The sequence below is a fragment of the Grus americana genome, chromosome 1 (assembly GCF_028858705.1).
Source record: "Grus americana isolate bGruAme1 chromosome 1, bGruAme1.mat, whole genome shotgun sequence".
Taxonomy (NCBI): domain Eukaryota; kingdom Metazoa; phylum Chordata; class Aves; order Gruiformes; family Gruidae; genus Grus; species Grus americana.
In genome coordinates this window covers 68,476,815-68,489,372 of record NC_072852.1, presented here as the reverse complement: position 1 = coordinate 68,489,372, position 12,558 = coordinate 68,476,815, and the positions used below count along the sequence as shown (strand labels likewise).

At 48.3% G+C, this 12,558-nt stretch overlaps 1 protein-coding gene across 3 annotated transcripts in view; it reads right to left on the bottom strand.

The window, feature by feature from the left end:
* The window catches only part of B4GALNT3 (beta-1,4-N-acetyl-galactosaminyltransferase 3), a 72,948-nt gene that overhangs the window by 23,842 nt on the left and 36,548 nt on the right, over positions 1 to 12,558 (bottom strand). For 2 of the 3 annotated variants that reach the window (XM_054810376.1, XM_054810394.1), the window contains exons 2-3: positions 2,733 to 2,836; positions 2,094 to 2,171 (exon numbers count right to left, since the gene is read on the bottom strand). In XM_054810376.1, the coding sequence (XP_054666351.1) occupies positions 2,094 to 2,171; positions 2,733 to 2,836 (182 nt within the window). Of the gene's footprint in view, positions 1 to 1,103; positions 1,179 to 2,093; positions 2,172 to 2,732; positions 2,837 to 12,558 lie in introns of those variants that run through there. The other variant, XM_054810386.1, reaches the window with a different exon arrangement.

Sequence of the window (12,558 nt, the reverse complement as noted above, 5' to 3'; positions counted from 1 at the left end):
TGCAATTAAGTTCTTAGAGATGCTGTGGGGAGGGCACAATGGGATCATAGACCCTGGGTAATTACTTTTGGCAGAGTTACAGAAAAACTTAATCCCCAGGTCAGGAGAAATTTCAGCTGGTGGTTTAAAGGACAGCAAGCAGCTCTATACAGAGCTGTGCCTGTGGTTACCTCTCCATCTCCTGTAGCTGGTGACCACTGGCCTGTGCTTGTAGTCAGGGTGGCTCTGCTGACCCTCTGGGTACAGGGCAGCAAGGGCAAGAAATTTTGCCTTATAGAGACAAAGAAAAACCTGGTGAAGGAGGTGGGTGCTTCACAGGAGCAGTGGTAGAAAGCAGGGCTGATGGGGGAGAACAGCAGGGTGTGTGAGTGAGTGGGGCAAGGCCATCCAAACCAGCTCCCCAGTCTGTTATCTGTATGTCCCGGGACTCAAAGTCTTCTCATGGCACATCTGCTGCACAGCACCCGACACAGGACATGGCTGGGCACTCAGGCACCCACAAACTCCCAACACAGCTGGTCTGACCTGCTACCTGGCAGAGCTCTCCTCCCCAACAGGGAGCAGTGCAGAACAAGGCTGGAGGCACACAGCACCCTTCCAGGCGTGCGGCCATCCTGCACCACACACCTCAAGTCCTACCCCTTCCCCTTGGCCAGAACACCCCTCCGCTCGCTCCCCCCTTGGCAGCACCACACTGGGGCGGCAGGTTTTCAGGCTGGTGGGTGCCCTGTCCAGTGTGACGGCATGCAACGGCGTGACGTCATCCCACCAGCAACACAGAGGGCTTTGCAGATCAGCCCTGTGCTAAACACATACCTTCACCCAAGCCACAGCGCGTACCCCGCCAGCTGCATTTCTAACCCAGTAAAGGCTCCTTGCACACCACAGCCTGCAGGTTTCAAGACTAACACGCTTCTGAGAAATCACGAGGGAGGGAATCAGAGACATTGGGCAAAGCCTCAGAGAAGCTGGGGGATACCGTGCAGAGCCTGTATTGCCCAGTGCTGTGGGAGAGGGGAGCAGTAAATGCTCCGTGTCATCTCTGTGCGCAGCAGCAGTCCTGGCCCTGACATCCTGCTGGCTCGTCACCAGCAGCTGCTCACCTGGGAGGCAGCCCTGCCCGCACGCTGCCTGCGAGGCCCCGCGGCCGGAGGAGCCCCCATGATCCAGCTGGGACTGGCACTCGCCAGAGCCGATGCAGCAGAACAGATCAATGGTCTGGTCTGGTTCTGGGCACCGGAGGGTGACTGGTGCTGGCTGCTCCCAGGAAAGCTGTAGTTCATGCTGCAGGGACCTAAAATGCTCAGTGCCATGGTTGGAGGGAGGCACTTTCCCTCTGCTGGTGTGTGATCATTTCGTGCCCTGAGCACAGGGACAGCAGCCTGCTTCCTCCCCAGGGGAGCCACAGAGGCCCTCCTAATTTGTGCAGGTCTCTAATCACCTTGAGGAATTTAGTGAGCTGACTCCATTAGCTAAATGCCCCCTGGCTGGTGTCCCTCATTATCAGCAGGCTGCATTGCTCCCTTATCTGAAGAGGAATGGCGAGATAAGGGAACATGGGAGGAAAGAGTAAATGAGGCATGAAGGAAACAAAGGGAATGTTTACCCCAGTCTTCAAGGGTCACCAGAGAAGGTCTCTGTTCATCAGAAGTGTCAGTGAAGTGGAGAAATCTTTAGTATGACACACAGGGGTTGGACAGCAAACAAATACCAGAGCAAGAGCAGAGCCTGACACTTCTGCATGCCACAGTTGTGTATTTGCTTGTTGAATGCTTGGCCCTACACACTCCCAGCCCTGAATAAACTTCGCCTTTCTGGAAGGTAGCGGGCTGCCTGCTCTCAGGGAATTGTGGGTGGGTGCTCGGTGTCCTGATGGGCTGGTGGAGATGCCAAATTATCAGGAATCTGGATAGTCCTGTCTTTCCAGACGATTACTCAGGTCTGTAAGTGTCATTAAGCCAGGAGGAGGTGATAGGGAATGGACTTCCAGTGAAGCAAATGAATTTCCAGGCAGAGGTCCCTGCCTTCCATTCTCGCTGCACAGGTCGCTAGCTACAGCTCCCTCACGCAAAACGACGGAGAAAGGCACCCACCTCTGGCATCCATGGGACACGGTTGTCCACAGCTGCATAATTCGATTTATTCCTGCCAACTCTTTGCAGCTCTTGGTTCTGAAATACAAGTAGAGGAAAGTCAAAATAACCTGATAAATGACCTGGCACTGACACCTGCACAAGAGGGCTCAAATCTGGTCACAAGAGCGTGTGAGAAAAAAGCAAGTTCCCAAGCTCCCTTTCCAAAGGACAGGCCAGCTATCATGGCCATAGTGGGGTGAAAATGTTCCCTGGGTTTTTTGACACCAAATTTCCATGGTAAGCTACTGAGGGGAAAGGATACCAGCCCAGCACTTTATAACCATTTTCTACTACAGAGTTAAAACTTAGGTCATTCTCCCTTTTTTTTTTTCCCATCTGCTTCCATCTTGCTTAGTGCTACCTTCCTGTGCCACATACCCAGCCAGCTTCAGCCCACCGCTGCGGCTTAGCACATCTAAAATAACTTAAATGACTACAGTGGAGTCATTGTACATTCACATTGCTGTGAGTCAGCTCAGACTTTGCCCTGTGGCATGCTCACTTTCCTGCGAGAAGAGAGAGCTATCTCTTGGGGCCAGCATCAGACAGGAAGGTCTGCCCTTTTAAACGTTCAGAAGACATGCCAAGCCTCCTCACCTGGTGTCCCAGCTTCTGTGGATAATAAAACTGAAGGCTTGGGTCCCCACCTGGGACATTTGTGTCTGCCAGAGCCTTAGCCAGCTCCCTCCAGCTTTCGTATCCTACGCAGAGGAAACAGAAAGAGATGTCAGAGAACAGGCTAAAAAAAAAAAAAAGCCGCAGCAGTTACCAGAATAAACTGGTCCTTTACAAGGCTGAGAGACCTCTAACACTCTGGAATGGTCCAGCAGAGACCAGGAGTTGTTTACGTTCCTCAGAGCTGGTAGACTGAGATGGAAAGAGGAATTGCCTTTGTCTTCCTTAAAAGCTCTTCCCTCCTTATTAATTTGTTGTATTAAAGATTCATCATAGTTCTAAAATACACGTCAGAGATTTCATTAATCACCACAGGACTGGGAACCTCTTTGTAGATCCCTCAGATAATCCTATTGGTCAAACTAAAGAACATAAGAACATCTTTTTTTTTTTTTTTTAACTAGCAATCCCAAAGAAAAATAAGACAATAACCAGATTACTAATTAGTTTAACCATGAAAAGAATATTATTCTGAATATACACCTATTTGCACAATAAAAGCTTTCAATCTTCTTTTCTTGAAGGAAATGATGGCAAAGAATGCACCTGATGGGACATTCAGCTGTAATGACTAAAATATTAGCAGTGATGCAGTTAAGGACGTCGCTATTTAAATGAAGTCAGCTTCCAGGTTCAAAGCAACTTCATTTGACGCCCTCTGCCCTCCCAGTCTGCTTGATCCAAGAGCCAGGATCAATTCTGGTTTCCTTCTGCAACTCCGTTGACCTCCTGGGCGTAGGAGGGACAAAGACGAGCAGATGCAGCATAACCTTGTAGCTCTCTGTAACCACCGTCCGTATCGCTAATGAGACATTGCTGATGAGCAGAGCTCACACCTCCCAGCAGCGTTACAGTGGCTCACACCATGTGGTTTTCAGATCTGCTAAACACTTTGGCATTGAGTCAGCAACTAACCAACCTGCCAGCAGCTCAGCGCTGCGTCCGCACTGCACGATAGCTTAATTGTAAAGAGCGCAAGTGCCAAAATCTCCACAGGCACTTACTTCTCCCAGGCTGGTGGCGGGCCAGCTCAATATCCACATAGCAGGGAGCAAAGCCAGGCTCTCTGCCCATTTTCTTTAAAAATGGAAATCATCCCCAAAGCTCTAGGAGGTCCAGAGAAGTTGGCTGCCTTGGTACATAAAGGGAACCATCCTGCCAGCTTCAAATCTGAGCATTGAGATGAATGGTCTAAGCCCTCTGCACTGCTCCTGCTGCCAGAAGTGGCAGGGACATGCTCTGAGGGGGGAGCACAGCCTGCTGCTGGGGAAACCTCCACTGTTTCAGAGCCAGCATACCCATATCTTCACCCTACGCACCCATCTGCACCCTGCCCACCCAACCCAGCAGCACGGGAGACTCACTGTGGCTTACGTAGGAGCATGCTCCATCAGTTTGTTTTGGAGGGGGCATTTACAAGCCACATGACTTAGATCGTAACTCCAAAACATCTCTGAGCTGTGAAGAGACTGAGGCAAACCCAAAACCCCCCTCCCTGGCTGTGCTAAGCTCTTGGGCTGTTATTGCACCTACAAACACTGTAGGTTACAAAACTCTGTCTCTACTTGCTCCCGAATCTGGGTGCTGCAGGGTCTGACAGAGGTGAGAAGAAAGCGAAGATGTTGAAGCTGCCTCCTACGATGTGGTGAAAAAAGGGCACAATTAATGAAAAGAACATGCAAAAAATGTGGAAAATGTGAAAGTAAGTAGTCAGAGATGCATCTGAGAGACAAGACTGAGAGGCAACTAGGGTGTCATGCTTCCCTGACATCACTGTTGGCTTAGAAGCTTGGGTTTCCTTCAGGCCCTGTTAGATGCTGAACTGCCACAAATTTCTGATCTAGGTCTTCCCACCTCCAGATTCTGATCTGAAGCTACAGGTTTGCGTCTATGACTAAAAGCATCAACATCAATATTTATCTTATACTGAAGACTTTTTAGTCAGACACTCTGGGTGAGTAATGTACTGATTAATGCAGCTAAGCGTATCTCGTGCTTCAGGGATTGACTGTCATGGGAAAGAAGGAGAAATTCCTTCACATAAAATAAAGTATAACTGGTGAGCTTCCACCTCGTTCAGAGGAATGGGACAAGAACCACTGTTTCTGAGTGACCTGCAGCTGGGCACATGGCCCACTTGCAATGGCGATGAAACAGACTTTGTAGTTCGCATGAAACTCAGCACTCGCTACTTCGAGGTCTCATTGTACTACTGGGAGAGGGAACAATTTTTTCAGAGGAGAGACCCAGAAGAGTGGGACTGGCTAAATTAGAGAGCAACCAAGTAAAACAGGAATAAAATAAAAAAAATGCAGCAAGTTGCTTCACTCCTGGACATTCACCAAGGGAGGACACCAAAAGAAGCATTTTTTTTCTTCTGTGAAAGAAAAAGAGAGATCATTTGGTTTCGTTGTTAAACTTGGGACTTCACTGCTCTGCAGAATAAGCTCAGGACGAAGCATCAGGAACTCGCCTCTCCAGGGAAGAGGATGCTGGCCACCGCAGCCAGCCACTCCACCGCGGCGACTCCGGAGCTCATCTGTGCTTCAGATCCTGCGCAGGGCTGGCACGGAGCCCACCTCGCAGCAAACACAGAAGCCTGGCTGCACACAAGTGCCAACGGCTGACATTTCTCTGACCCTTGGAAAAGAGAGGAAAGTGGGGGTGATTCTCTGTGTTGTACAAATATTTACCTAACACTTACATCAGCCAAACAGGGAGGAGACAAAACAGTTAGGAATTAATCTGGACGTATTGATTTCCTTGTTGGGTAATTTGTACTTTGGCAGGCTAATTCCCCAACCTGGTAGGAAATGCTTTTCAGAAAATAATAGGATAAACGCTCCCCTCAGAGAAAGTTCTTGGCGCTCCAGTTCCTACTCGAAAGATTGGATTTTCCCTGGGGATCTCCATGGGGCACCTTTGGAGAAGGGCCTGGCTTTGCCCATGCTTTCCTTGCTAGGAGGAGGGAGGGAGCTATAGAAAAGAGACATAGCTCCTCCAGCTTCCTGCAGCCAGGAGACCTGCCGAGGCCAACTGCTGACCAAGGTTTTTTCCCCAGCACAGGCCACAGAATTCAAGACATTGCCTTGCGGGTATCCCTTCCTGCATGACAGCTGGAGAGCAGAGCCCTGCGGCTACGACCACTGCTCTGTCTCAAGAACACCAGAGCGTGGTGGTTCTACCACAGGTTCAGCCTGTCCTCGAGCTCCCCATGAGCGCTGCTCAGCAGCCTAGCTGGCTGGAGCACTTTCTTAACGGCTACTTAAAGTCAACAAGAATACGCCTGGAAAAAAGCAGTAGGCAGGAACTAAGATACTTCAGCAAACACTTCAGTGTTACTAAGAGGGAATGCCAAAACTATTAGCTTAGATGGTTTTGCTCCAGCCCCTCTACAAAACCGGTTCTGGTTAGGATGGGAAAAGGCAAAAAAACTGTAAAGGCAGAAATCAAAGGCTTGGGAAGAGCCTGTCCCACAGCCAGGTAAATAGCTGAAGATTTTGGGCCAGGTTTTGTTGCCATTAGCCTGTCAGACACACGTACCAGCCACCTCCTGGCCTTTCTCTCTTCTGGGCATCACTTCCCGAAGCACTTTCCATCACTTCCCAAAGCACATTGGTTTTTGGATTCCAAGGCTATTTTTTCACCCCAAACACCTCCAAGGAAGGCAACCCTGATGCAGGCACAGCTTGCGAGAAACAGCAGCCAGCCTTGCTGCCATGTACTCACCCTCCTTGGCATCAGGACAAGCCTCCCCACAGCCACAAGGGAAGGCTCAGGGCAGTGATTCACCCAAAATCCAGCCCAGAGGAAAGAAAGACACATGGCCTTCTGGTGGGCCAGCTTGCCCAACCGAGCTGGCTGGTGGCCACACAAGCACCACAGCAGACCCCACGGAGGGCGATGCTGCTGTAGCCAGAGTAGAGCAGCATCCACGCTTCCAGCGGCTTGCAGTTATACCACGCACAGTGTGACATCAGACCCGACCCTTCACCATCCCTGCCTGTGACGGTGCAGCTGGCACCAGAGCATGGTGAACGGGGAGATTTGTACGATTTTGTGTCAAAAGAGACCTGATGAGCAAGATGTTCTCAAAGGCACCGTGGAGGGGCAGAAGGGCAGACAGATTCATGGCAATGACAGGGGTGTTGCGCAGAGCGCACCCAAACTGTGTTTTTTATCCTCTCTCCAACCTCCAGAACATTTTCCCTATGTCTACAACCAAACATTGGCCAACCTCCTTTCTACAAGCACAGATCCATGTTTCTTTCTACTTTTGTGCACTGGTGGTCCAAGGTTCAAGCTTCAAAGGGATCAGCCACTGCCCAGAAATGTGATGGTGGTTCTTCTTCAGAGAAAGGGGTCCTTGTTCTCCCTGTTCCCATCAGACAAGCTGGCAGCTGACTGCTGAGGTCCCAAATGCCCACTGGAGCTGAGCCTCAGCTGCCCCTCTGGATTTGAGATGGGAAGCCCTCAGGACTTGAGCTTGCTTCTGGAAATAGAGACAGGCAGACAGAAAGAAAAGGAAAAGAGGCTGAAGAGGAGGCTGAGACACATGCTGCAGCCTACAGCAGAAACTCTTGCAAGAGGCAGTCGGTCTGGAGCCAGTTGCCTGCAGAGCCAGCGGACCAACCATTAAGGGACAGAAAAGCTGTAACAAGAGGAAATAAGATGAAGATGTTTCTTGCCTTGGGTCCAGTCAGGGCCCAGGGCCATGTCTGTCTCTTCTCAGCTATGCTTTTTGCTGCTTTCAGGTTAAAAGTCAGCGGAGGAAGATGCAGGAACAGCAAGTGAAGATGAGATCACATTCAGCAGTTATGATTCTGGCAGAGCAATGCACTTGAAGTCCAGTTCAAGAGAAAAAAAAAATTAAAAAAAATTAAAAAAGCAGATAGTTGCAGCCAGAGATAACAGATGGTAGTACCCGGGGAGCTATAAGGCCTCAGGGTGCGTGACCACAGCTGCTCTGTTTGGAGATTAGATCCATCAAGCCACTGTCGTGCCCCACCCGACACTCGACGTTTCAATTAGCCTGTGAAGGTACCTGGCAATTGTGCAAGGCGGAAATCCCAGACCCACTCAGGTGATCAGCTTCCCCTCTGAAGGATGAGATTTGATTACTCTGCTGTTGTTACTGCTGCTTACATAGCTGCAAATGCTATTAACGCCCACATGCTATCCAGCCCTTTTGTAACCCTGCTAAATGATTTCACTCAGCAGCCTCTGGAAACAGCAGGTCCACAGGCTGGTTTGCACAAAAAGCATTTTCCTTCTGATACGAGACCATCCTCCTCCTCTTTCGTTGCAGGGACAGGGCAAGAAAAAAATGGCAGGTACGAAGCAGGGTTTTGTTCTTCATTACCCACAGTGCCCACAGACCCCTCAGAATGGCATGATGTTTTAACCCTCTCTTGGATGGTCTTATTTCTCCTCTTATCCTAGTTGAATTTTTTCAGCTTGCTGTTATCCCACAGGACTTCAATGCAATTTGAGGCCTTTCCCAGGAATGCAGGTACCCCCAAATATTCCCATTAGGTGCCTTGCAAACATAACAGTCCAAAAGATGCTGGGGAAGGTTGCTTGAAACGTGACATAAGAGCTCAAGTCAGGGAGCTATTTGCAGTTTCTCACAGGCGTATGCATCAAGCCTCCTGCCCTGAACACGCAACTCGACTCTGCCTCCTGCCCCAGTTACTCTCATTTAGATCATACCCCGCTCACATAGGTAGGGCACGGGGAGTGCCTTCACCCCTCACATGACGCTGGGTGTCATGGGCAGTGAGGTTGTGGTCCAGCAACCAAATAGCAGATCAGAGGGACAAGCTGCCATGCTGTGCTGTGCACCCCAGGCAGCATGGTCCCGTGGCTGCAGCCTCATAGCGGCCATCTCCTTGTCACCTGGCCAAGGCAGCGCTGCATCGTGCTCTGGGGATTTAGAGTGTTTTGTGTGCCTTTCACGCACCCTGACCAGAGCAAAGCCCTAGCCCTACTGCTAGTGCCACGCTGCAGGGGAAGCAACACCCGCCTCCTGGTCTTCCACACGTGCATGTATGCAGCCCCACAACGCCAAGCGTACAAAGCATAAAGATGAGGTGTAAACCGACCTCCTAAAAACAGAGATGTGGGGGGAAGGATAAAGTGAAAAGGAACAGCCAATGGTTTCTGGCTGTAGGGGTGAGTGAAGGTTAGGTCAAGTCATGAATCACAGACAGGGGGCCAGAGAAACTACCAAAAAAATAACTCAAGGATAGAGCTGGGCACCAAGAGAGTCTCTCTGGTTACTTATTTAAGTCAATAAAAGGCGTAGGCAGAAAAGAGTGACCTCCTTGCCCTGAGATCAAGACCAGAACAACACTCTTGGAGTTAAAAGGATTCAAGAAATTAGGAAACTTGGTATTACAGAGGAAGCCCTGCAAACCTTTCCATTTCTGGTTAGTGCAAAACCCTGCAAGTACGATTGCTCACTTCCTCCAGGGATAAATCACAAGTTAGAGACTGTGTGTGCAGACATAAAATACTCCATTCTTCCTCCAGTTACAACTCTGATTCACTGCTTTGTGAAACAGCACGGCTTTGCTGTCTGTGAGTTCGCAAACTCTGCCAATGGGCTGCAGAACAGAAAGTACATGAAGTATGACAGAGGAAAAGGCAGAACACTGCACTCAGGAAAGAGAAAAAAATGAGCAGATGTAACTACCCTGGGCACTCGGACAGTCTCACTTCCAGACTCACTCACCAAATAACAGCTTGCTGCTGTTGCCCTCTAGGTATAGGAAATGTATTTCACACAGGAAGACTGGGGTACTAACCTGTTTTGTGGAAGATAATATTAAAATCTTGCTTCTGCCACTAAAATTTTCCATTGCCCTAGTTAAATCATGAAATCCTCCTGTGCCACAAGATTATCTGGCAAATATCACCTGCCTCCTGAAAGCTCTGCGAGGATATGCACGTGGAGATGCATTGCTGGATTTGAGTGAGAAAGCCCATGACATTGCTGCCAGTTGCACTATACTTCAAAATTATGGGGCTGAGCTCCTAAGTCAGCTCCAGAAGTGCCTCTCTTTCAACCTAGCGCATGCTGGAGTGAAACAATTGCAAACTATGGCTTATCTGCACTTGCCAAGCTGAAGACAGAGGAAGTTCAGGAGCTGATGCCAGCATGGAAGGGCGGCTGCAACCTGCAGCCAGCTGAGGTGTCCGGCCACAGAGGCCCAGCTTTGGCTGCGCAGCTGTAATCCCCTGCCCAGGGCCATTACAGCCAAGAGGGGCCCTGAGCAATGGAGACATGTCCTCTCCTGACCGTCCCCACATCTCCGACCATGCAACTTAATCCCTCCTGACCTTCCCCTCTTCTGCACTAAGGAGACCTTAAGGATTAGATTGGGGAAAGGGAAAGAGCAGGGCATTTTGTTTTTCAGCAGAAGGCGGCAACATTGACTTAAATGAAGCCCAAGAAGAAGAGCACGTACTGCGGTTTTGAGGAACATATGATAAAGACCATGATTTTGGCACTGCTAACTTCCACAGCAAAGTGGGGAGAAATGCTTTCTATTCTGCTACTCTTTTGCAGGTCATCTTAACCACGCAAAACACATGTAGAAGCTTTTAAATAATAAAATATGTTTTCAACATTACGGCCGTAATAGCTGTGCAGTTAAAATCATTAACTGCTGGCAAGTTCAACTCTTTAATTTACAGAACGCGTGGCAGTTGGCTTGCAATTACACTGTGCTTTTCCCCGAGACGTGCTGCACACGGGCTGACTCTGCATCTGCCTCCTTGTAAGATACTGCCATCAAAAGCAAACAGTCTTGCACTTTTGACATTCTTCATACACAGCAATAGATATCTCAAAACAGCCACAGCCGGTGTTAAAAAGAGCTGCTTCCAGCCATACCAAGATTAAGGCTATTTGAGTAATTCACATCATGGTATCGCACTTATCAAGCCAGGCTTTTGCCAGTCATTGTCTTTCAAACATGGGATTTGCATCAAACCATTTACTGATGGGAGATCAAGATGTTTGGCTTGCTTGAACTACAATACTTAGAGTGCTTGGAAAAATTGGCAGGTTGACAGAAGAGCACAGAATCAGGTGTTTTGATACAAGTCTAAGTTTTTATTTTTATTCCTGCTTTTAAGATCAAAATAATGTGCTAGTTCGTGGACTCCAGTTTCATGCTTTTCTTTTTTTTCTCCCCTGTTTTTTTCAGTAAATGGTAACATCTGACATTATTTTTGGAACAAAAATACCTTTAATCCTGGAACATCTACGTGGGTTTCTACCCATTCACTCCCAGTGACCGCATCCTCAACTGCTGACTCACACTCTGCAGCTCTGCATACAGTCTGCCTTTTTTTTTTTTTTAAATAAAAATAATAGCAACAACTTACAAAATTTCCTATCTGGCCCTCAAGGTGACTAGCATGAAAAGCAGATGTTCCACCTGGTTATGATCACTGAAAGTGGTATTCCTGGCACTCTCCCCTTTGTCTGGAGGCACTGGCAAAGCCATGCCCTTAGAGACATGAAAGGCAATAAAGGCCTGTTCTACTGCGGTAACAAGTTAATTAAAGCTAACGTTTGCATCCATATATCACTAGCTCGGTGCAGCAAATCATATGCACTGCACTCGGAGACAGACCAGGGAAGCTTCCTGCCCACGTTTATTCATACGTACAGCATCTTTGTTAACGGCAGTAAGGAAGGACTTCTTGCAAAAAGCAGCACGTTTCTAAAGGCTTTCAACCATGAACCGATCTGTTGCTTCGATGTCCACGGTATCTGAATAAATGCAATGAATAAGAAGCAACATATATGTGTGAGGCTTCCCTGCCCTGAGCACAGGGAGGTCCCTGCAAAAATAAATAAATAAATAAAATAGCAATTCTATGCTCAGCAGTCTTTGCCATCTGTTTTTCTTTTTGTAACAAGACTGTGCCCAAGAAAGTTCAACAAGGTTATCCATGCAGCTTTCGGAAAGCTTTGGTAAGTGCATTTTTATCAACTGATCCAAACACTGCAGCACACAGGCTGCTCAAAGAGCTTTCCAAGAGATTTTTTTTTATACAGGAGCTGTCTAGGATGTGAAGCTGAACATCAACTGTGCAATAGACCTGCAAGTCAGCATTTGTTACTGCTTTACTGAACAGAGCTAATGCATTATTTCTTTTATCTTGCGTGGGGATTTTCCTAAAGACTCAACAGCTTGCCACATCCATGCAGATGTAGCATTCCCAAAATATCTGCCTGCAACTTGATTTTCAGTCAAGTTCTGTGGAACTTTGTGCTGTAGAAAATGTCATCCACTGCTTCCATGAAAAAAATCCCACACCTTATTTATTTCTCTACTTGCCATTTCTATTTGCCATTTTGCTCAAAGCTGCTGCGGCCATTTTCTTCTCCTGAATTCACCTCAAAGGTAGTAATCCACTCCTGCTGAAATGTATTGTTTCCATGGTCTCTGTCAGCATTGCGACAAAATTATTACCCTACGCTATCAGTTTCAGTGGTGACTGGAGGCAGTCTAGGGACGAGACTGAAGGAAGAGAGGAATTAAGATAAAGAACAGGCTGGACAAACATTCACCAGAAATGGTACAGGTAGGGTTGATGCAACCTCGAGGCAAGGAAGCAAGCTAAACCGACACTCTTGAAGGCCACTCCAGAAATATCTCATGATTTGTTTAAATTATTTTCATTTGCCTACGTTCTTGAGAGTAGCAGAACGACTGGTCTTCCCAGG